Here is a 25,730-nt window from a genome sequence, read left to right as displayed (position 1 = left end):
ATTATATTTACTTATTACAAAAGCACTTTTTAAAAATATCATTTTAAGGAGATTTTTGGTGAATTTTCTATGTGTAAGATTTTGTGTGTGTGTGTGTGTGTGTGTGTGTGTGTAAAACATAGCAACTAATACTAGGCATTAGGATTTTACAAGTTACAACTAACATTCACGTTGGTCATTTTCATGAATAACTTACTAGTCAAAGGTACTGGATTAAAGTGAATGTTGAGGCCTCTGAAATTAATGGGCAACCCTAGCCATATTGCTAGAATTAATTTGTATGTTTGTGTATATGCTTCAATATATAGTTGTCTCTAAAATACATAGATAGCTTGCAAGTTCTTGAAATGGTGTGGTCACTTTTCATAGATTATATATGACTTGATAGCGTTGCTGTTATAAGCCTAGTATAAACATTCAGTCTTGCAGTAAATTTCATTCATGTAAAGCAAGACTGGGAATCAGATGCTATTGAACTGCAAGTTCCAGCAGCCCTTGCCAACAAATCCAATGGTGAGGAATACCAGGAGCTGCAGTACAAACAAATCTGGGGACCTGCATGATTCTCAGCTCAATGTAAAGATACAGATTTCCACTCCCTGTTCATTTCTACACCTGGGTACATTTGCATTGCTATCACATTCATGCTAGCACAATAGCCCTATGCCTCACTCTCTCTCTGACTCTCAAGAAAGCAAACAGGATCTGCCACATCCCCAAGGAAAAAATGGTGATCATTTACCCGTGCAATATTCTCAAAACATTTGCGAAGATGAGGTTGCACAGCTGTGGGGTCCTTTGTTTGAGACAATATTTCCAACAGTTCATCATCAGAAAGAAAGTAGAATCTGGAAAGAGAAAAGATTTCTGTTTTGTTTCTGTTCTTTATTTCTGCAGCTAAGAATAGGTATAATGTTGGAAACTAAACTTAAAGCAGGGGTGGGTAAGCCCGCACAGCCACTGATTTTGTGCACCTCTGAAGTGCCAGAGGGCCACAGCCACACCATTATGTTTGCTATTTTGATGATCTGAAGAAACATCATGTCACTCACTCCTGATTGCCTTTTGGAGTATTGGGGTGTGAATTCTTGCTGCTTAACCCTCCAAAACAGGATATTTCAGCAATTCAAACTATTTAAAGTATGTGTGTTTTTGCTTTAAAATGTTTTTTGGCTCAAGGTTTGGGATGTGATTGGGAGTTTGGGGGAGCCACTAAAGATCCCAAGAGCTGCAATGGATACTACCCCAATGGCCACATGAATGGTGGGCTGTGCAATTCCCATCCCTGTTTTAAAGCTTTCACCATTTTAAATACCAAATTCCGAACCTAAGAATTAGAGCATTTTAATGCTCTTGACAGCAAAGAACCAAGCTTACATGTTACCACTTCCTTACCTACTCTTTCTCTCCCTCTCTTGACATGCTTTTCTCTAATATTGCAACAAGGTAGCAATATGCTCAGATTGTCTCTGTTTCTAAAATTCTAGTCCTAATACTAAATACCTAATACCTAACTCGCCTTCTTAAAAGCTAAGAAAACTGGGATCTACAGTGCACCTGTGTTATATGCAGGTACACCTTACGCAGCTTCCAGCATATGCTGGAAGCCGCATCGGAATAAATAGTGCCACATGCCGGAAAGAGTAATGCCGCGTGTGCCCATGGTGCGCGTGTGCTGCCACACCGCTGCGAGCACGAGTCCCATTGGCTTTAATGCAGCTTGAGCTTATGTGGAATTTCCCTTATGTGGGGAGGGGGGTCTGGAACGGATCCCCTGCGTAAGGGAAGGGACTACTGTAAGTAGATAAAACACATACATATAGACATACATACTTTGCCATATATTAAAAAATGAATAGAACAATGTCCTGCTTTGGTTCCCATATTAGGGGAAAGACAGCATATAAATTAAGGTCCAAGGGTTTCTGGCTGAAATGGATTATCAATCTGGTTCCAGGCATGGATATGGAACAGAGACAGCCTTGGTCGCCTTGGTGGATGACCTACGCAGGGAACTGGACACGGGGAGTGTGTCCTTGTTGGTTCTCCTGGACCTGTTAGCAGCTTTCAATACCATCGATCATGGTATCCTTCTGGACCGCCTGTCTGGGATAGGGCTTGGAGGTACTGTTCTACTGTTCCTTCCTGGAGAGGTAAGCCCAGAAGGTAGTGCTGGGGGGACTCTTGCTCACCCCCTGGCTATTGGCTGTGGTGCTCCTTAGTGTTCTGTGCTGTTTAACATATATATGAAACCGCTGGGAGAGGGTGTCTGGAATTTTGGGGTGCAGTGTCATCAATATGTAGATGACACTCAACTCTACTACTCCTTCCCATCTCAGTCCAAGGAGGCTGTCCTGGTCCTAAACCAGTGTATGTCATCAGTAATGGACTGGATGAGGGCAAACAAGTTGAAACTTAATCCAGACAAGACGGAGGTGCTCCAGGTCATTCGGAAGGCAGATCAGGGAATAGGGATCCAGCCTATGTTAGATGGGGTCACACTCTCCCTGAAGACACAGGTTCGCAGTTTGGGGGTACTCTTGGACTCAGCTTTGATCCTGGAGGCCCAGGTCTCTGCTGTGATCAAGAGTGCTTTTGTACATTTAAAACTTGTGCACCAGCTGCGCCTGTTCCTTGAAACACCGGATCTGGCCACGGTGGTACATGTCTTGGTTACATCTCATTTGGACTACTGTTATGGGTTCTACATGGGGCTGCCTCTGAAGAGTGTTTGGAAAATCCAGCTGGTTCAAAGAGCTTCTACCAGACTGCTAACAGGGGCAGATTACAGAGACCACACAATGCCCATGCTGAAACAGCTTCATTGGCTGCCAGTTTGTTTCTGGGCATAATTCAAGATGCTGGTTATTACCTATAAAGCCCTATATGGCTCAGTTCTACACTATTTGGCAGACTGTATCTCCTTGTATGAACTGGCCCGGAGTCTGAGATCCTCTAGAGAGGCCCTTCTCTCCACCCCTAAACCGTCACAAGCATGGTTGGTGGGGATACGAGAGAGGGCCTTCTTGGTGGCTGCCCCTAGACTCTGGAACTCCCTGCCCAGGGAGATCAGAATGGCTTCCTCCTTGATGGCCTTCCGCTGGCAGGTTAAGACCTAACTGTTCACACTGGCTTTTAAAGAATTGTTATAAGGACAGGTTGGGATGTTGTGCCATTTTAAAAAATCTGATAACAATTTACATACGTATATATATATATATAGTGTTATTCTTAAAAATGTGTTTTATTCTTTTAATAACTGTTTTAATATTGTAATAACTGAATTCCTTTTTAATGTACTTTTTTCTATGTTTTTAATTGTACTGTTTTTTAATGTTGTGAAGCTGCTCTGAGTCCCAGTTCTGGGAAAAGAGCGGGATACAAATAACAACAACAACAACAACAACAATAAGGGTATATAGACAGACAGACAGACAAGAATGAGAAGGATCTTCAGCTCCTTCACTTTTGCCCCAAGAAGTACAGTATGTCCAAGTACACGACATCACAGAAATACCTTGGGAAAGCTCCTCTCTTGGTCTCCAAGTATTCACTTAGGCCTTTCTGCACCAGGTCCAGCAGTTTATTACATTCCCTCAGCTTTTCCAGCAGCCTAGGATCTGGACATACATTAATCACCTGGGAACAGCATAGACCATATTTAGTTCAGTCAGCCCTTGAACAGATTAGTCACAGGAACACACATGACGTAAACAGAATAAACTTTCAAAATGGAATGGAGCTCTGCATTTTGAAGCTACCTTCAAATAAGGAATGGTGGTTGTTATTATTATTATTATTAGAATCTTGGCATTGTGGATATAAGCTAGTGTCAAGATAAAGCAGAGTGACACTGTATTATCACAGAATGAGTTTTGGAGAGCCAGCTGTTATAGTTAGCATTACTCTCCAAATACCAGCTTCAGTCTACGGCAGCAGAAAAACTTTGCAGGTCTAGCCCTGATTTCAAAAGTGCACTATAAACAGTGCAGACTTCTGGCAAGACAGATCTAATCCATCATTGGCAGCTCACAGCATAAGGAAGAAAATAAAAAGAGAGAAGGAGAGAGTTAAAGAAGGCACAAAAGAGGAAGGAGGGATGGAGATAGCTCTGCCCACTTTGACAGTGATAACTCACCCTGCCATCCTAGAATGAACCTTCTCAGTAAGTATAACTTCTCATTCTCAGAATGGCAAGGTGGAGTTATCCACAACCATTGGAATTTATCCAAGCTTCATGTCAGGATGGGTTTTGTTTTGTTTTATCTTTCCATTACTACTGCTTGGAGCACACTCCTTCCAAAGTATGCTTGTGCTGATTTGTATTTATCCAGTTTATAATGTCTTATAAAAGTGTTTGGCTCACTCCAGCCTGCTGCCTGACATGTTCTCTAAGGAAGTCATCACCGCATATGCCTTACTTGTAGCCATTGATCTTGTCAAATGGGTGTATACATTACTTGGTCTTGTGTTTTTTCCAGATTACAACAGAGGAAAATGCATGCCAATACAGGGTCTTGTTACGATGCATTATTGCTTCCTCTGTTGATGATGCATTCAGAGGAATATCGTCCAAATATGGATGAAGTTGTATCCGTTTTTTCCCCTCAAGAATGATATTAGTGGAAGTACTCTTGGTGCAGAAGCAAGGCCAAAAGGCAATGCTCTGAATTGGTAATAGTGTCCTAAATACTTGAATCTTAGGTGCTTCCTGTGATCTGTTGCCATTGAAATGTGCAAATAGGCTTCCTTCAGGTCTATAGATATCATGTGATCCTCTATCTGTAGACTGTCTTTTATGGTTTGGAAAGTCTTCATTTTGAATCTTAGGTAACTTACTGAAAGATTTAAATATTTTAAGTTTAAAATTGGACGTTAAGTGCCATAGTTCTTGGGCACAACGAAAAATATGGAATAAGCTCCCTTGCCCATTTCTATTTCTGGAATAGGTTCTTTTGCACCAGTGTTGGATTTCCCAATCTGACTATGTTTTGAAGGTCTGCATTTTTTTTTTAACCGGAGATGGAAGATATTGTTCTTTTGGTTTGTGGTCGAACAATTTTCTGTAGCCAGATGTCACAACTTGAAGAACCCATTGATCCAATGTTATTTGTGGCCACAAATGTCCTAACTGTAGTAACCTTCCTCCTACTGGTGGTGTTTTCATGTCAAGATTGCTGATGTCTCCTACAAGAGGAGAATGATCCCCCCTCTTGCTGGAACTTGTTTGTAATTCTGTAATTGTCTTGTAAATCCTGTCCTTTGTTGATACCAGTTTTGTCTTGTTGACCTATAATCGGGGAATCTACCCATTCCTTTACCATGAAAGGAATTGTACAAGTTATACAGTCCACCCTTCCCTTACGCAGGAGACCTGTTTCAGACCCTCTGCATAAAGCAAAAAGTATGTATGCTCGAGCTCTATTAGATATAATGGGGCTTGTGCTTGCTGTGCGGCCATGGGCGCATGCGCCATTCACCCAATCTCCCGGCGGCTTCCACGTAAGCTGAAAGCTGCATGTTCCTCTATTTTCATCTCCAAATAACAATCCTCCCTTAAAGGGGACATATGCCAACTTATTCCACGATTTCTGGTCCACCTCCTAGTGACATAACCACAAAGGTCTTTGACCAATTACCATAGCATTAATACTTCTTGCTGATAATGCAGTTGTGCCATGTCCTGCATCCGCCACATACTGAATCTGTCTAATGCTTTCTGTAAATTGATTATGCTCAAATTCTATGTTTCCTCTAGTTCATTTATCCAAAGTACAGCAGACTTCACAAACATTGATGATGCTACTGATGCTCTTATAGCTGAAGCTGAACCTTCGTGTGGTTTTCGCAAAGAAGCGTCAGCTCGCCTTTCATTAATCTCTGGAGTGATTGCTCCTGATGTCAAAACTGCTATCGGTCCATCAATAAGGGCTATTTTCAATAGATCCAATTCATTTTTATTAAATGGGTACAGTTTTTGGCAAAATCCCATGTATACATGTGTACATTTACAGGGCTATAGGAATGAATGAATGAATGAATGAATGGATGAATAAATGAATGAATAAATAAATAAATAAATATTTCTTGTACTGATGCACGTTTTCCATTCATTTTCAATGGTATCTGTGAACATAGGTGGCATTGGCATTTCCTCAGTTTGTATTGTCTTTTCCCCTAAAATCAAAGGTATTCTTTCATTCTTTTCCTTTGTAGTTTGTGTATTTTTGTTGTTTTCTAAATTTGTTAGGTCTAAGGTTTTTAATATTTTCAATAAATTCTTAAAACAGTTCACCCTGAAAAAGGCTGTCTGCATTTATCTCTGTATCCTCTTCTACATCAGAATCATCATCATGATTCACCTTGATGTTCCCAATCATCATCATCCCATTCTTCAATATCAGACTCATCTGTGTGCTTCTTTTTCCTAGTACACTTCCTTGGTCTATCACTATTTCTCGTTTGTTTCCTATCCTCTGTGCACTGTGTTTGCCTTTTGTCATCTTGTTGCTGACATGCTGCATATGCTGTCTATGTGCCTGGCTGATATTGTCAGCTCTATTTGTTGATTTTTGAATCATAGTTAGTAAATTTATGTTTTTAAAATTTTGTTGTATAGCTGTGTTACATCTTTTCTTAGTTTTACTATGGGGCATTGTGTCTTTATCTGCAAAGATCTTTTTTAATTCTGTGCTTATTGTATTTTTAATCATGGATTCCAAATTTGTTACTTCTACATACTGTTCTGTATCACTTTCCCTTTGTATATTCTCATCCTTCTCATCTTCGTCAGCACTAAATACTTCCCTTGTTAATATAGGTGCTTGTTCTGGACTTGTTATATTTTGGGTTGTTGATACGGATGTTAAGCATTTTAGTAATTTCTCTGTTGCGCTGTCATTAGAAGTACTGATTCCTGACAGTTGCCAGATACATTATTAACATTCATTAGCAAGGCTTTGGGTTTGGAGGCTGATTTCTCTGTTGTTTTTAAACTTGCCTTTAGGTGGCAGTAGCTGTGTTGAGCCTTGGTTCTGCCTTCCTCCTCGGATTCAAATTGATAGTCGGACCTGCTTGCCTCTGAGTGTTCTGAACAATAGTGGTTGGAAGTGCTGCTAGGAGGAACTGCAGCTGCAGCTGGGGTTTTCTGTGGCTTTCTCAGATAAGGCTTTGGTTTTTGTGGCTGTTTGAGATTTTTTCTTTTTTTCTTTTTTAGCCTTAGAATTGGTGTTGTCTCTTCTTAACGAGTCAAAGCCTCGCTTCTGCCCAGCTTCTTTACACCCTGGCCTTTTTAGCTGAGGTGTCCTATCTGCCTCCAATTCACTGGAGGTTTGAAGTATTTTTATCTTATTTGCCATCACCAGAGGCACTCTGCGCAGTGGCCTTCCAAGGTTTTTTAATTTCAATTCTTTTCTTGTCTGTCATTTTCTCTTTGTTATGTGGTCTTATTTTTCATTTCTGAGGATGTCTCCTTAGTACTTTCCCCCCTATTTTCCACTTTCTATTTTTTTTAACCTAAGGTTAACCCTACTGTAACTAAATATAAATAGAGGAGGGCTTTGCATGACCAGTTACGTAGGCAGGAGAATAAAAAACTGATGGAGGAGGAGGGAGTCCTAACAGCTGTAACAGAAAATAACAAGGACTCTTGCCAGCATGAGGATGATGCATGTGGGCTAAAGCCAATGGTCATAGATAACTCCACCTTGTCATCCTGAGAATGGAATGGGGAAACAGAAGCACAATGAGTTCTAGTATAAGGCCAAACATCAAGAAATGCATTAATATTAGAATTAGACTTAGGCGGGATACAGGCCACCCAAAAAGGGTGGTCTCCCTTGCGCAGCAAAAAGGGTGGTTGTGACACCACAGTGCGCCAGTGGCACACTAGTGGCGTCACAGTGACACCGGGGCGTGCGGACGCTAGGCGTCCATCACGTCAAAATGGCGGCGCCCGTATGTACAGGGCACCGCCACTTTGACGCCCTAGTCCCGTGCGAGGGGCGAGTCGCATCTGGAAGCGCCACCCCTCGCAAATAACGACTGCGCCCCATAGGGCCCATCTGTACAGCGCCTTAGTTAGCAACAGCAATAGCATGTACATTTCTATGCCGCTTATACTTATTTCTATACTTATGCACTCCCTAGGCAGTTTACAATGTGTAAGTCAATTGCCCCAAACGAACTGGGTACTCCTTTTAGTGACTTACAGAAGGATGCCAGTCTGAGTCAACCCTGAGCCCCTGGAAGGTATTGAACTCACAACCTTATGGTTTGTGAGTGAGTGACCGTAGTACAGGCATTTAACCACTGAGCCACCAGAAATGTATAGATGAAGCAGGTGCTCAGCAATTCCAAAAGAAAAAATTACCAGTAATAATTGTTGTTGGTTAATATGTTGTTTTAAACCCTCATGTGAAATAAAGTATGCTGCTGTGGACACACCAGGACACACAAATAGACATTGCCTCACCTCCCTGTTCTCTTCAGCATTTTGCATGATCTTTCTCCACATCCTCTCCATGGTTTGATATCGTTTGCTTTCCACTGGCAATTGTCTATTAATGTCTTCTGAGCTAAAAATGGGCTCCAGATATAGCCATGAACGCTGACAAGTCAGCCATTCCTCCAAGACATCCTGAGAAAGCACATCAACTAAAACAATCAGCTCAGTTTTTCATGTTTGGGGCGCAGACTTAAGATAACATGAGTGGAAATTGGCAAATGACATAAATATCAGAAACAATCGAGCAGCAGGATTTTCTTTACAAAAGGAGCTGTGAAATAGTACTCAAGCTATAATCCACTGATTTCATAGAAAATACCCCTGTGAGAGGATAAAAAGAGAAAAAGAAAGCCAACTGAAACTTTGGAGGAAAGTCCAGATATTTTATAATACAAATGTTATTGTTCCTATCCAGAGGCCACCGTAGTCCAAAAATAAGGAAACACAAAATATATACAGAAATAAAGAGACAAATATGCTATAAACAATGGCTTCAAAACTTCCCCATGGATTAAAAAATGAAAAATGAAAGAGTCTTCTCTAGGCTTGACAAGGCTTATTGCAAAAAGAATTCAAAAGGGTGAGATATACTTCTAGAATATATCAAGTAAGAGGATCAAAAACAGAGGAGATCCCATTGTCCTTCATATGATGGGTTTCCCATTTTCTCAGCTGTCTTAGCAAATTTGAAACTATCAATGTATTGAACAAATAATCCCCTTCTAAAAGAATCTGCTCTAGGTTTGGCATGTTGGCAAGGCACTGGAAAATGCTAGAAAGAAATCTGCCCCAAGAGGGCAACTCAGGAGATGATGGGTAATATCCTATATCTCCTCAGAAACAAAGCTTTTGTGCAACTGCTTCAGTGTACTATGAAACCTCCTTAGTGGTCTGCAAAGCTGTAAAGGGAAAGAGCCACACATTGCAGTGTTAAACATTTCCATTCATTCTATACCACACAAGCAGAGTAAAGTATTTGGAAAGCATTCTAAAGATTTATGATACAAAGAATGAAGGAGCAAAACAAGACACAAAAACAAATAGAAAAATAGGTAATTTAGTTCCACTTTATGTTTGTGCCAAATCCCAAACTCCTTGGAATGATTCTTTTAACATAACCAGGTTTCAGTGGTATCAGTAATTTCAACAGCCAAATATATATATTAAAGGCTAAAGCTGTAACAAAGGAGTTTTGGATGCAATTCTGTGTGCAGTTATGTTGTTTGAATCCCCGTAAAGTCCACGTACAGTCTCGATTACAGCACTTGTAGTAAAGATAATAGCCATTGTACTATTTAGTTGCTTTTGTACAAATGTTAATGTTTTTATTGTGTGTTGTTTCTGACTTATGGCAACTCTATAATGGGATTTTCTTGGCAAAAATTGTTCAGAGGGTGAGCATATACTGTCAAACTTTAAAAAACAAAAAAACAAGCCACACTATGTTCCCGAAAGAACTGCCTCCCCAAATCTAGCGACATCTGGGCATCAGGCATTGGTGCAGATAGAGGACTAATTCAACAGCAGCATAAGAAAACAGATGTGTGGTGGTTTAAAGGGACCAATTGACAGCGTGGGAAATTTAAATCCTCTGGATATAAAGGCTGGCCACGAGCACCGAAGGGGAAAACCCCCTGATGCTGAGAGAGTGTGACTTGTCCAAGGTCACCTAGTGGATTTTCATGGGTGAGCAGAGTTGCATTAAAACTTATAAAATAAGCTTATGAATAAACTCCACTGGGAATAGCCTTGGAATGACAATGCGATTCAGTATCCAGTCTGAACGTTTTCTGAGAAGTGTTGCTAAATCTGACAGAAGGATTTGTATGATAACAGGGATATTTTGTTAAAGATATGCTGGGTAATGATAGTACATTTGATTTTAACTAAAAGGAATAACTTTGTAATACAAACCTAGTCACTTGAGACAATAGGATACTAATAAGTCATTTTTGAGATTCAGATCGACTGAAACATCCAGACTTAGTGAAGAAGGTATTCTTGGTGCAAGCATTATCATAACTGAAAACTGGAAGCACAATAATGCTCATACAATTTAAGAATTTTTTAAAAACCCCACAAGATTATGATTGTTGTGAACTGATGGAGGACCTAACCTAGGTTGATATGAGAAGAAATGAAGCAGCAGATCCTCTAAAATCTTACCAGTTTGTGCTAGTTCATGTAGACTCACTTATTGCCCCACTCTCAGACTTGGTTGTTGGTTTTTTTTTTCATTCTTGTCATTGGCTATGTGAGGGGTTATTTTGTGACAGTTCTGGGCTGGCATAGAGTGCCCCCCCCCCCCCCGGCATTCTTGGGCCTCAGCATCCAATCAAAGGACTTTGGGTTCAGTTAAGACAACCTCTGTCCTATAACTATCTCTGAAGCATCCCATTTCAGGGTCTTCTCTTGTTCCTGGCAATTGGAACAACACATATGTGGTAGCTTCTGTGGGTCTAAGTCAGGGAGGACGTTTTCTCAGTGTCTAGGGATCATTTTTGCCCTCTTCCCCTCAGAGGTTTTTAAACAGATGCTGGATGGCCATCTTTCCAGAATTCTTTGACTGTGTCTTTCTGCATGGCAGGGGATTAGACTGGATGGCACTTGGGGTCTGTTCCAACACTTTTATTCTATCCTTGGAGGTCACCTTCCTTGGAGGTCTTTAAACAGAGGCTGGATGACCATCTGTCGGGCATGCTTTGATTAAGAGTTCCTATATGGCAGGGGGTTGGACTGGATGGTCCTTGTGGTGCTTTCCAACTCTACTATGATTCTATGATTATTCTGGGTTTTGGCAGACTACAGTGAAGGGGCCATTTTGGAACAGTGGTGCAGTGTTCTACTGTTTCTCCTTGTCATGCACTGTAAGGCACTCAACTGATGCTCTTGCTCTGAGAAACAAACATGTCCACACCCTGGTATCCATTTCAAAATTCTTCATCTCAGATATCAATGGACATTCTTTGAACACATTACAAAGAAGTTTCCTTCAGGCCAGGGATGGGAAGGGTGTGGCTCTCCAGATATTTTTGGGCTACACATCCCATAGTCAATAGTGAGGAGTCATGGGAGCTACAGTACAGCAACATTTAGAGATTAACATATTCCTCATCCTTGTTTCTAGTCAAGAGTTGATGCAAATAGAATGGCTTTTCTTTCTCAGAATCATTCTAAACTATCAACCAGCTTTCCATAGTGTCACTGAAATTAGAGTTCATCCTAGTTTATTAATCAAGAAGAGTCACACTTCTCAGTTGGGGCTAAAAGTGGAACAGTTGGGCTCCAGAAGCCAGATCTAGTTCACATTAAATTAGTTAATGGTCCAACTGATATAACGGCACAATGTTCTCTAAGGACAGCTAAAAGTAATTACTTGCAGGATGCCTCTGATGTTTGTTTGTTTATTTATTTTTAAAATCACACTTTTTGAAGTCTAGTGGCTTAGACTGGTTCAAAACATCACTTCCCCAGTGCCTGATTAAAGATGCTCGGAACTCTTCTAGTCTCATTGGTACTGGCAGACATACAATATCTCTCAGAGTAAGGCTGGAGGTTAAGAAATTACTTTGCTCTCTGCTCTTTGGATTTCGTGGGCAGACAGGTGTGTAATTAAGTGTCTTCTTCAAAGCAAGCAGCCCTGAGTCTTGTGTGGATGGTCAAGAAGCCATACAGGAAAATAAATGTGTATTGAGACTTTCTGAGACTGACGTAAAGGGCATCTCAGTTCTAGACATTTAACTTGGTTCAAATGCCTACATTTCCAACATAAAATGAACTGCAATTTAACCCTTTCCCCCCTTAACTTGTCACTCATGGCAAGAAGCAACAATTGCCCATCCTACTGGTAGCAATATTTTAGTACTTACAGATGGTTATTTAGCCTCCTTTCTAAGCTCATCATAATCTTGTGACCTTCTGACGATAATATTTTGCATTCTGATTTTTTTAAAAAAATGTTATAATGCCTGAAATTATTATTTTGTGGGAAGACTTTTCTTCTTTAGGTTTTTTTTTAAGTCTCAGCATGCCTATAATATCCCCATCCTTAGTGCTCTAGGTAAAAAGGAGGAAAACCAAGCACAACCACACGTTTAAGGCACACATAGTTACATCACAGCAAGCAAGTCACCTGATTCCTTATCATCTGGGGTTCCATCCCTGTGTCATCCTGAGATAACCAGAACATATGCTGAAGACTCTGGTTCAAGTACATAAGGATGGCTAATGACCATAAATAAAGCAAAAGAATAATAAAATAAAAGCCAACTCTTCAAGTGATTTGTCAGAGCACTTCACTGATAAAAGCAATGTACTAATACCCAGTCATTGTTAAGCACAGACATGCTTCTCCCTATCTGTTAAAGGTTTCTTTGAATACCCTAGCTCTAGCCCAGCAACACATACAAAAGAATATGCCCCCTTTCAATTACTTTAGAACTTTGTTTTCATTTCAGTGATGCTCCAAAAACCAGACACAAAGATAAAAACAGTATTTTAACATTATCTCCATATATAAAGTGAAGAAGGGTGATGGTTCAGCACTTTAACCCTAGCATACTCCTAATACACAGTAAATTGCATACACAAAAAGAGGATTTTTTGTGACAGCATGCTGTATCATTTCCTAAGTAGCTTCAGTGTTAATTGGCTTAATTTTGACTTTGAATTAGAAGTGGGAGCAAGTCCATCTTACATGTCCCTAACTTACTTTTAAATGTCCTCGCTTCTATAGTGGTTTGATGGCAGATCTAATTTCTGACACATGACTCTGTCACTATCCTAGCTGGCCATGAATGACTTTCATGCTACAGGTGAAACCTAGAAATAAATATCTTATAAAATCAGGTCATTCAGGGCTGAAAGTTATGCAGTAGTGTGACTAATATATGGAATGCTATATTTTTAACAAAAATATTATATTCAGAGTACAAAGTTTTCACAGGATGAAAAGTTCTCTTTAATTTACTGAAGGAAGTCAAGCCTGACAGCTATCCAGCCTCATTAAAGTTAGACTCTGATCCAAAGCTTTGTGGAAGTTATAATGTATACAGAGAGCTCCTATGTCAACACAGCATGATTTCTCAGCATGTAGTTGGAGAATATATATAGAATATAGGAATGCAGTGAATATAGAATATAGAGAATATAGGGATGCAGTGGCTCAAGTGATTAAGACACTGACTCTGTTGATTGCAAGTTTGGCAGGTTGGCAGTTCAAGGCCCAGGTGCTGCATGATGGGGTGAGCTCCTGTCACTAGTCCCAGCTTCTGCCAACCTAGCAGTTTGAGAGCATGTAAATACAAGTAGGTAAATAGGAACCACTTCTCAGTGGGTAGGTAACAGCGTTTGGTGGAGTCATGCTGGCCATATGACCGCCAGAACAGTCCTCGGACACTCCTGGCTCTTCGGCTTAGAAACAGAAATGAGCACCGCCCCCTACAGTTGGTTAAGACAATGTCTAGTCTTAGGTAGACATTGACAAGGTAGTCAAGGGACTACCTTTACCTTTGCCTTTAATGGGAGAATATACCAAGAGCTGTCTACAGCCACAGTGATTTAAATATCAGTAGGGTGGTGACTCCATTCTTTTAGTGTGAACTTTAAAGGAGCTATCCAAGGTACTAAACATTAGAGTTTATTGGCTTCCTTCAGAGTTTGAACTAAAACCCAGAGTGGATTTACCGCCATATTGGTTCACTAGTTACCACTGTTCCATCATCCAAACTATTTTGGGGATATCTTTGATATGAATTCTGGTTTGCCTTTTGATGAATGTTTGTACCTGAGTCATCTTCAGTTTATTTTCCCATGTGTTGATCCTATCCTCAAATGGCTTTTTGAATGGCGAGAATGACATGCTTTGGGTCATAACAATATGATCATCCAGAAGCTGAGAAGCTTCATCAGGACTTTTCAGAATGAATGTGTCTGTTTCTTTGTAGGGAACTATGTTGAAGAGGATGGATTCCCATTCATTCTCCATCTTATCCAAGGCCTAAGAAACAAGAAACAAAAAACCCACTTCTTATTTATTATTATACATTGCATAGGAATTACTGCATCAAGCACAAGAGGGAAGGAAAACTTAATAGAGATGATGATACTAGTAATAAATTGAAACCATCAGAAAAGAGAGGAAAACATTTAAAAATGGAAATTACTTTCTGCCACAAGACCTACTTTGTGCAGGGAACTTGACGGATTAAATGCACAGAGATGTAAGATTACCCAAATATTCCATCATCCTAATTTCCTAGCATGAGGCAGAAAGTCCATCCGGTGGACTTTTTCTCTCTTATTTAAAGGCCTTATTATTCTTAGCTGACTAATACTTTTGCTAGAAACCTAGTACTTAGTAAAAGTTAAAATAATTATTGTGAGGAACAACCATTACAAAAACATATTTACACAGAGAGAGAGGCGGGGGAGGGAGGGAGGGAGAGAGAGAGAGAGAGAGAGCAACCTAACAGTTGACACTGCAAGGAATGTCAGTTGGAATGTTGTCCTCACATGCTCAATTGAGTACTCTTTCCCTGCAATCTCCGCTATTTTAGATATGATCTCGATGTGATCCTGAAGCTTCATCTCCAGACAGCGTGCAAATGTTAAATTCGCCTTGGGCTTAACATTGATTTTGATCTCCTCAGAAAGCATCTCCCAATGACGGTTGCGCATTCCAGGATTACGCAGCCCTTGAATCAGTGGTATATATGGTCTGAATTCCTCAATCTTGCCACGGATTTCCACAGCCACATCTTGGCATGCTGTAAAGAACATGAAAATGTACCATTAAGGATGGTGCTGAGGATATCAGTACAATATAACACAATATAAATCAGGAACACTGTGAACATAAGCACAGGGATAAACAGTATGGTAAAGGTAAGAGACCTTGGGAATGCAACAACATATGATCCAAAAGGAAATTCTGGGGAGTGACCAGCATATTCGTTCCTTATTTCAATCAATCATTTTATGCCTTTCTCCCCAAAATTAGGACACAACGCAGCAACTAGGACTCAAGATCACTTATCAACATATTTGAATCAAAGTTAAATTTATGTGTTCTTAGTCAAATATATATAGTTCCATCAATATTACAGCTATGAGAAAGGCAGTGGCTTTGCAAAGGGCAAGAGACATCTACTTCTAAACAGTGGAACCTAGCAAACTGTAATGTACAATTGTGTAGGCTCCAGCTGCTCTCACAATGGAGGAGTAACACTCTAGCACTGCCATTGACAAGACTGGAACATTATGATATATGAAAGCCAAGTTTTGGAGGAATTACTCTATTATACAAGTGTGTATTTTTAATCCTCTTGCTCTGAATGATTCACCCTATCTCATACATATTCCTTCACCTCCTCCTCCGTTAAGCTGATTCATTGCAGCATTTTGTACAGAATTCATTGTTTTGTGCAAAGCACAAGTCAAAAAAGGAAACAAGATCCCACACCGCAGAAAATTTTACAACAAAAAATATTTTGTGTAGTTTTTGAGAAAGTTTGTAGATTTGCTATACCACCAGTATCTTGGTCAACACTTCTTCACTGTTGTTTGCAGTTCTTCGAAACTGGCTTTGCAGAGCTGTTATATCAACACATGTTGGACAGGAGAATAAATGCTACATAAACAGGTATATGAGTTCTGTCTTGCGTCTCTCAAGAACAACAAGCAATCAAACAGTTCAAGGTCCGTTGTTACCTGGAATATCCTTGAATTGTTTCACACACTTGTGCATTGTCTTAAATGATTCGTTGACATTCTTCTCCAGTTGCTCTGCATCGATTGCAGACAAAGGATCATTCATCCAGCTCTCAGCCCAGCGAAGCCAGTCTGATGCTGTAGTCCAGAGATCATAGAAAGGCTGAAAGTCCTTCACCATCCTGTTCAACTTATCATACTAGAAAAACAAAACAAAATAACCCCCACAAATATTATTAACTGCTGATGGGTATGTGTAAGTTCCCATTGGGCAAACATTAAGTCTAAAGTTTGTTGCTCCAGAGACATGAACCAGTGGGCGTCCTGGTTACTGTTTTCAGTTACTTAGTTACATCTAGCTCTCAATATATGTGTACATCAGTAAAACTGATTTTTAAATCCACAGTAGCAAACACGTAGTCCTTCAAATATTATTGCAAGTTCCAGCAGCCCTAGTGAGCATAGCAATGATGAAGAATGCTGGGAGCTGATATTCAACAACTTCTGGAGGACTACATGTTTCCCACTCATGCACTAAAAGCACTTCTTTTCACTAAAGGTTGAGTGCTTTTAGTGAAAGTAAAGTGAAAACACACCAACCAAGAAGAAAACAATCGCATCTATAGCAGTTGAAAAGAAACCAAGATCATGGCTATAATCATGAATTACCAACTATAGAAGAAATAGAAAGAAAGAAGACAAAAGAGAATGGAAAAATAAAGTCTTATGGGTATTAATTACAATAATATGAATTACACAGGTTTAAGAAAAAATGTATGTGTACCAAGGAATTACTTTCACATGAAAAGAAAAAAGAGAAGAGGAGAAATGAAAACAGCATGCACCTAGACCCACACTATAGAAGTGGACATAAAACATGTAGCAGAGAGAGAACCCAGCAAACATTAAAAATAAAATTCCCATATGTTATTCATTTTTATTTATTTACAGTGTTTCTATTGATTCACTGTCTTCCCTAAGTGATATTCCCTGGACAGCATATATTAAAAGTTGTTATAATACACTATATACAATACAAAACACGTCTTGCAAGATTTTTCATCCTGTGAGGAATGGACAGATTTAAAAAACAGAACCCCAAAATTAACCAAGATATTGTGGCCATGAAGCCTACACTTTAGATTCAATCTCAGGATGGAGACTGGTGAATGAAAGAATAAATCCCTGCAAGTAATCAGATTATACTCCATAATCTGGATTTAATAAGCAAAAACTGGCCTCATTTCTACAAGAAGAAAAAAAGAACAAAAAGCGGCTATTATTTAGAGGAACTATGTTTTCTCTTGGGTGAAACATCCAGATTCCTTGAATAAGCAGAAAGCAGATGCACAAACTTCTTAGTACTTAAATCAACAATGCTGTTTGCTGTTGCTGTGGACCTTCAAGATATGGCAACCCTAAAGCAACCCCATCACAATGTTTTCTTGGCATGTTTTTCAGATGAGGTTTCCCATTGCCATTCTCTGCGGCTGAGAGTACAACTTGCCCAAGGTCACCCAGCCAAGCTTGGATTCAACAGTACTAGAGATTAATTTTAGGTAGAATAGTAGGTAAAAAGAAAAGGTCAATCAAATCTATCTGTGTAATGGATGGAAGAAACGCAATCTTTAATATACAGTGTTCCACTTCAACTGGTAGATAATCCATTTTCTCTGGTGATGGCAAGAGAGAGATCTAAACAATGGCTGGACCTTATATTTTTAGAAATGATGGTCAACCACTGATACTTTTCCTGGTATTTCCCATAGAAGGCGAGAGCATCTGGTTCTTCAATTGTTGGACTACCACTCTCTTCATTCCTGACTATTGACCACGCTAGATGGACCTGATGGGAGTTGGGAGTTCAAAATCATCTGGAGGACCATAGGCTCTACACTCCTGCATTACAATATTCCCAATACATTACCAAAGAATAAGGCATGATTAAGATTCTGGAGCTAATCAATGGTCCAAAATACACTGCAGAAATAATCCAGTTTCAGACCACTTTAACTGCCCTGGCTCAGTGCTAGGGAATCTTAGGAATTGTAATTTATTGTGGTACCAGAGCGCTCTGACAGAAAAGGCTAAATGTCCCACAAAACTACAGTACCCAGAATTCCCTAGCATTGAGCCAGGGAAGTTAAAGTTGTCTCAAGATGAATTATTTCTGTTGTGTGTTTTGCACTCATAAATCTCAAAGATTTGGAACATTACATATTCTCTTACAGAAGAGAAGTTCATATAAGTGCATAAAAATAATATCCTTATTTCCAGAAAAAAACATAAAGAAACAGCAAAATCTTGCAAGCGATTAAACAAACCATCTTGGGATGTTTTAAGGTTGCAGCAAGTGAAACCATCATAGGAACTTGTCATTTATTGCAGTTTCTTGAGTTGTCTGTTGTTTTTAAACCAGAAAGCCATGCCAACATTATATTCTATGGCCATTGCTCTACTAACATTTTTAGATCACTGCAATATAAATATCGCCTGGATATTTTTGAATGAATACTCCAAGGTAATGTCTAATAAGCACAGAGAAGAAATCAGTGGAATGGAAAACATATTGGATTGCTAATTTCTGCTAGGTCAGATACAGGTAAGAATTATCATGAAATTGTAAAGAAAGACTGGCAATATTTGGTGAAGCTTTTATTATCATCAGTTCACAGAGGTGTGCAAGGGATGATTAAGGTTTAAAGGAGTTTGATACTTACATTAGTCACTGGTGTGCCAAAAATGCGCTCCCTATTGTTGTAAAGTAGGGCCATTTGCTGGGAATCTTTCAATTGCTTCCTGATTCTTCTTGCTTCATTAGCTATCTCATGGGCACGATTAATATCTGAGTGTGCAGAAAATCCAGCCACAGCAAGCTGTGAAAAGAAAAACAGGCACAATATGTGGGGAGGTACTCCATGAGACAAAACACACAAGTTTAGAAATGGGTTTATGAAATATGTTAACACAGGATCCTGTGAATAGCCATAAATCCATGACAGAATACTGAGAATTTCAAGTTGCACATTGCTATGACCATAGGTTTCTCTTATGCAAGATGGAAACCTGCCCTCTCATGATGGAATATGCTCACTAATGAAGACAATAATGAACTTGATTAATGAACAATTAGCTGCAGCAATAATTCATTTCTCTCCAGGTTCAATGTAGTCTTTAATGGGTAATGGTAGCACTAACAGAAAATTCTTGAGACAGGCATTTTGTTTTCTTTAAATTTAATTTAGGAGATTAATATTACCATGAAAACAAGCATGCCTGCTGCTATAATCCCACAATACTTGTTTAACCTGTAATATTTGAAATAAAAGAGATGATCCAAAGACATCATAATCTCCAATACTTTCTTCTACAAAGATTGCTTGAACTTTCTATTGCACTGGGAACAGAAATGCAAAATATTTTTAAAGTTTAATCCAACCTTCAAGGATGTGGAAATAATTTGAAAGCATTATGCTGATGTGACTCGCATTCACAGAAAACAGAAAATAACCCAAAGTCTACATTTACTTTAGGAACTAAAACATGACTTTTGAACACTTCAGGTGGAATAATTAACTATTGGCAGCTGGTTCTGGCAAGATGGAATTTTTTACTTGTCATCCTTTCCAGCAGGTTGGAAGTAATTTATTGGATATGAAATGTCATACATGACAAGCTGGTACCTTCCTAATGTGGCTAGATGTTAACTATAATCAGATCAGATGGGGAATTATGAGAACTTTAATGCAACACATCCAGAAGGCATCATGTTCAGAAAGTTTGGTATAGAGTCAAAAAGTTTGTTTGGTTTTCTAATTTATATCCCACCTTTCTCACAATATGGACCCCGAAGAATATGGAAAAAATGTAATATTTTATAATATTTGAAGAAAAGTTCTCACAAAGATAACCTCAGTTTCCTTGTATTTTTTTTTCATAACTTATGTCTCATGACTGAAATTGTTTGTATGCCATTTTTAAAAAGTTGCTTTTGATACAGATTTCTTCCACATAGGTGGCACATCCCTCCTCCTCCTGTACCGATACTTCCAAAGAATTCTGAGTAACACCAAGCTTGCACATGCTTATACTTGCTTTAGCTTCTTCGCATCTACTTATTGATGACTGTTTGCACTGAAGACAAATGTAGAGAAGCATTTAAGTGCTAGACAGCAGTACCTGCAGTCCATCCAGACGTTCCAAGAAATTAGTTTGGTCCATGAGTTGAATTTTACGGAACCGCTCTTCATCTTCAATGTGCTGCTGTCGTATCAGTTCAATCTGTGTGGTGATTTTCAGAGGCCAGTTGCTTGCAGCCCACCTGAGAACAGGAGGAGAGTCACACAAATGTTTCATGAGGATACAGAAGGTTAATGTTAATGCAATCAATAAGACTAAATGTAAGCAAAAATTGAGGAATAAAAACAGGAAGAGACAGTTACCACTATAATTTCTCAGTCTCCAATTCCTGTCCCAACTTAAAGTGCAAATAATGGTTAAAAGAAGATATAAACTATCTTAACTATAATAAAATAGTTTCACCTATACTGAGTGCCATACCATTCTACAGAGTCAAAGGAAAATGAGTTCCAAATCAAACTACACTAGCTCCCAGCTTGTAAAGCAGAAATAATGATGCTTGCCTACCTCATAGGGAAGTTGATAATAGAGAGTAATTACTTTGCATACCAAAATGTGCCAGCTGTTGTTAGCTGTCTCTTGACTTAGGATGACCCAAAGAACAAGACCTCCTTGACCTTTGATCATCAACAGACCTGCACATGTCTTGCAAACTTAGGTCCATATGGAATGTAATTGTCTTCTTTTCCTATTTTCTTCCAATTTATGAAAAATTGTAGTCTTTTCCAATGCATCCTGCTGTCTCTTGATACATCCAAAGTATGACAGTCTCAGTTTAGTCATTTGACTTCTGGTGAGAATTCAGATTTGATTTACTAACAGACACATTTCTTTGTCTTTTTGAGGGCCCAGGGTATCGGTAGATCTCTTCTACAGCACCACCCTTCAAATGACTTGTTATTCTTCCTGTTAGCTTTCATTGCTGCATACACAACCATACAAGTAAAACAAGTCTGAATTCTCACCAGAAGTCAAATGACTAAACTGAGACTGTCATACTTTGGATGTATCAAGAGAACGGGATTCAATGGAAAAGACTATAAAAGTAGAAATCAGAAATACTATGGCATGTGTATGTGCCTTCAAGCTTCCTGTTGATAGCATGGTGACCCCATGAATTTCATAGGGTTTTCTAAGGCAAGAACTACTCACAGATGGCTTTGCCAGTTTATTCCTCTGAAATATAGCCTACTGCATCTGGCATTCCTTGGCAGTTTTCTATCCAAGTACTAACCAGGGCTGACCCTGTTTATAGTTCCAAGTTCAGATGGGATCTGGTGCCTTTAGGGTATTTAGGCGCTATGGCATGAATTAGAACCATAGAATTGGAAGAAGCCTCTGTCAAGGAAATGCAACATGGGACATGCAGTTATAGAAATAAAATATGTATGTGAGAGTCAGAATGACTAAGCATGAACAATTAAGAAATCACACAGGTGTAAAGGATAATATAATTTAGAAGTCTTGGGAGCCAAGGACAAAATTATGGAATGTACATTGGTAACACCTGAGACTTGTTACATGTACAAGGTGATCAGATGATGTTCATGGGTTGGACTTGACTATGGGATGAACAAAAGTCAACCAATCATTGTGAATGTACACACCCACTGGGTGGTAATTGTCTAGTGGGTGGTAACAAACATTTGCTATAATAATTGCCAGTTTTGCTAATATAATTTGTGGGTAGTTGTGGAGTATTGGTAGAGTGTAGAGATATTGTGGATTGTTGGGCATATAGAAATAGTAACTGTATATAGTAGAATAAAGTAGATCTTTTATCTAAGACTACTGAGTTGTGTTGGTGTCTTGAGTGAAGATACAAGAACCAGCAGAATCCTGATGGTGTTTGGAGACATCTGAAGAAGAAGAGTGAGAAGGCTTGGAGAAGATTGTCAGGGTCTTCAGCCTATTCTCAGAAAACTCTGCTGCTTTGGATAAAGCAATAACCACTGACCAAAGCTGGTCAGCTCAGCTTCATTAACAAGGTGGTGAGTTACAGCCTGAGGTGAAGTGCAACAACTCCCATCATTCCTGACAGCCTCATGGGCCATTGAGTCCAACCCCCTGGTCAGTGAAGGATCTCCAGCTAAAACATCCCTAGTAGGTAGCTAACCAGTCTTTTTTTTAAAAGATGTCCAGAAAAGGAGACCCCATCACCTCTCTAGACAATTGGTTGTATGGATGAACTGCTCTTACTGTCAATAAGTTCCCTCTAGTTCAATTGAAATCTACTCTCCTATAACTTCAGACCATTGATTTGCTCCTACACTTTGGGCAGCAGAGAACACAGCTGTCCCTTCTCTCTGTGACAGAAAGGTATTTAAAGAGTGCAATCATATCACCCATCAGTCTTTTCTTCACCATAGTGACCACGCCCAGCTCCTTCAGCCTTTCCTATGTTTTGTTCTCCATGCCTCTTATCATCCTCATTGTCCTTCTCTGAACCTGCTCCAAATTATCTCTATATATAATCTTAAAATGAAGGATCCATAAGTGAACAATACACCAAATGAGGCCTGATCAATGCAGAATATAGTTCAACTTATTACTTGCTTCGACTTGGAAATTATGCCGCTATTAATGCAGGCTAATATAGCATTTGCCTTCTTTGCTGCACCATCACACTGCTATTTCATGTTCAGCTTAAGATCAACAATAATCTCAAGGTCCTTTTCACAGGTAGTACTGCTGAGCCTTATCATATACCTGTGCATTTGTTTTTCTGTGGCCTAAACAGATTTTTACATTCATCCCTAATGAATTTAATTTTATTAATTTCAGCTACATTTTCTAGTTTATCTTGTTGTTGTTTTTAATTCCCCCCCCCCCCCATATTCCAATGTGGTAGCCACTGTTCCCAGTTTTTTGTCATCTGCAAACTTGGTAAATATTCCCTCCAGCCCGTCGTCTAAGTCATTGATTTAAAAAATCTTGAAGAGTAATGGCTCCAGGATAGGACCCCGTAGCACTTCACTCAAGACCTCTTCCTAGTTTGAAGTGCAGCCACTGATCACAACTCTTCAAGCACGGTTTTCCAATCAATCATGAATCCATTTGACAGTGTTCCTATCTATTCAATGTTTAACAAATTAGCTAATCCAAATATTGCTACAGTCAATAAAGGACATGTTGATTTTTTTTCCCCCTGCAATTCCTTGGTGTGGTCCCTAGTGCCTCTTCCTTTCCTGAACCCTGTTTTCATCTTTGGAATTTTTCTCTCCATGTATGATTGGAGTCCGTGTTGTAGAATTTTGAATATAAATTTGCTTGTGTAGGAAATTAATGCTTTGGTCCTATAGTTGTTGCAGTCTTCTGTCTCCTATTTTATGGATGGGGTTGTATATTTATCTTTTCTAGTCTGTTAGCCACCACTTTGTTTTCTAGATTTCTTGACATATATTAGTTAATACTAGAGTTGATTCTGTCTATGTGGATTCTAGCAGTTCAGTTGGAATATCATCTGTGATTTATTTTTCCCAATTTCTCTTATTTCACCTCACTTTTCATATTTTAGGGTTTATCTTCATATTTCCTTCCATGTCATTCATTTTTCTTCTCTTGTCTCACCCATTTTCTAATGAGAAACCATCCTCTTTTCCATATTTTGTCTTAACAGTGGACTCTTGCCCACAGTATATATTATTCATCAGGACAATCAATTTATTTTACAGCAAACCATAATTTCTCATGGACTACAGAACCCATAGTTTTGCTGTAATCTGTAATCACAAAACGAAAGTCTTTGCTATAATCTATAAAACACAAGTAGATTTTCTTCAAAATTCTTTGCTGTTTTCCATTATCCAGCATATGCTTGCAGTATGATCCCTAGTGCCTCTTCCTTCTTTGGCATTTCTCACTCCATATGTAAAATCTTGAATATCATCTTGCTTACATAGGAGTTAAATGCAATTGTCCCTAGTGTCTACTTTACAGTCTGGGGTCATTCTTTTGTTTTCCATATTTGTTGGAAGGTGTTTTTTTTTAAATTAGGCTGGACTCTTCCTTTATAGCATAACAACTATATTGGTATGTATCGATAAGTCATCTATTCCTGATTTAATTCTCCCAAGTGCTTTGATGCCATCTTTCACTTCACCTTTTAAAATTGCAGGTTCATTATCAAAACCTTCTTCCCTGAAGTAACCTTTCATCCTTTCAGCAGTTTTATATAATTCCTGAGCATATTGCTTTCATCAATTTTTAATTTTAACCTAATAACAAAACGTTTTTCCCTGTTGGTGATACATCATCCCCACTATTGGTTTGAATTTCTCTGTAATTTCTCAATTCTGGTGGAAGAGGTCTTTAGTTCCATCTTTTATTGTATATTTATTGTTATTCCTGTCCATTAATTATTATAACATTTGCCTTTTTCCCTAAACAGGGACAAAGTGGATTCTAATCCTGATTTTGTCATATTTTATTTTTGCATCCCACCTGTCCTTAACTATTTGAAGAGTTTCGTCAATTATGCACTGAAGCTTTTTTAAAATTATTTTTGACTACATATAGTGTTTGCATCCTTTCAAGACAATGTCCTTGCTTTGATCTAGAGTTCTTCTGGTTCCCTGTCAATTAGTCTTAGTTTTTTACATGGTCTTTAAACTCTAGAAGGATAAAATTCTCATCATAATTGTCTATCAAACAAAGTAGATCAAGGACCTAATTAAAACTGTATTTATTTGTGGTATGTACTGTGACAGATAGCTTCTCAGGGTAAAATCAGTACGGAAAGACATTATACTAGAGCCACAGTAGCAGAAAGACAAAAGGAGCATTCATACTAGTGTTTTTTGTAGTAAGGAGATCCAAGTAGATTCAATGTTGAGATTCCGAACTGAAGTTCACGCTACGTTTGCCACAATCAAATCTCTCCATGGCAATTTAACCCTGTTGATGTTCACATTACCATTTGTATCGATTTAATATGGAGCCACCATATTGAACGTTTTCTATTGTCCTAGGGTTTTTTAAACCTGTCAATCAAATTATGGGCATCTGTATCATTCCACTTCCACTGTCATAGTTGGTGACGTGACTCTATATCAGGACATGAAGAAATCCTGAAGCCATAGAAACATAGAGTTGAAAAAGACCACAAGGTCCATCCAGTTCAACCTCCTGCCATGCAGGAACTCTCAAAGCATACTCTCAAAGATTATTGCCATTGTCCCGATAGTCCTGGCAATTGGGGGGGGGGGGGGGGTCCAGGAAAGGGATGGAGGGATGGCAGAATGGAAAGAAGGGGGCCAAACAACACCCTCTGTTTACTCATCCCATCCAATCCCTGGGAGGTTGTGGCTGAGAATCACAGGAGCCTTCCTCCGTGGGGGCTAGTCAAAAGAAAGAGTAGGGGGGAATGAGGTGG

The 25,730-nt window shown here is 39.1% G+C and overlaps 1 protein-coding gene across 3 annotated transcripts in view; it reads right to left on the bottom strand.

Moving 5' to 3' along the window:
• Nucleotides 1-25,730, bottom strand: part of DNAH1 (dynein axonemal heavy chain 1) — a 230,293-nt gene that overhangs the window by 145,299 nt on the left and 59,264 nt on the right. For all 3 annotated transcript variants that reach the window (XM_089524609.1, XM_089524619.1, XM_089524628.1), the window contains exons 17-24: nt 20,396-20,537; nt 18,937-19,092; nt 16,217-16,415; nt 15,020-15,273; nt 14,292-14,504; nt 8,474-8,638; nt 3,518-3,639; nt 743-848 (exon numbers count right to left, since the gene is read on the bottom strand). In XM_089524609.1, coding sequence (XP_089380735.1) covers nt 743-848; nt 3,518-3,639; nt 8,474-8,638; nt 14,292-14,504; nt 15,020-15,273; nt 16,217-16,415; nt 18,937-19,092; nt 20,396-20,537 — 1,357 coding nt within the window. The remainder of the gene's footprint in view (nt 1-742; nt 849-3,517; nt 3,640-8,473; nt 8,639-14,291; nt 14,505-15,019; nt 15,274-16,216; nt 16,416-18,936; nt 19,093-20,395; nt 20,538-25,730) is intronic.

This window comes from Sceloporus occidentalis, unplaced genomic scaffold, assembly GCF_023333645.1.
Source record: "Sceloporus occidentalis isolate IW3139 unplaced genomic scaffold, rSceOcc1.0.p SCAF_1, whole genome shotgun sequence".
NCBI lineage: Eukaryota > Metazoa > Chordata > Lepidosauria > Squamata > Phrynosomatidae > Sceloporus > Sceloporus occidentalis.
The sequence above is the reverse complement of the archived record's forward strand: the minus strand, read 5'-3'. Positions and strand labels throughout refer to the sequence as shown.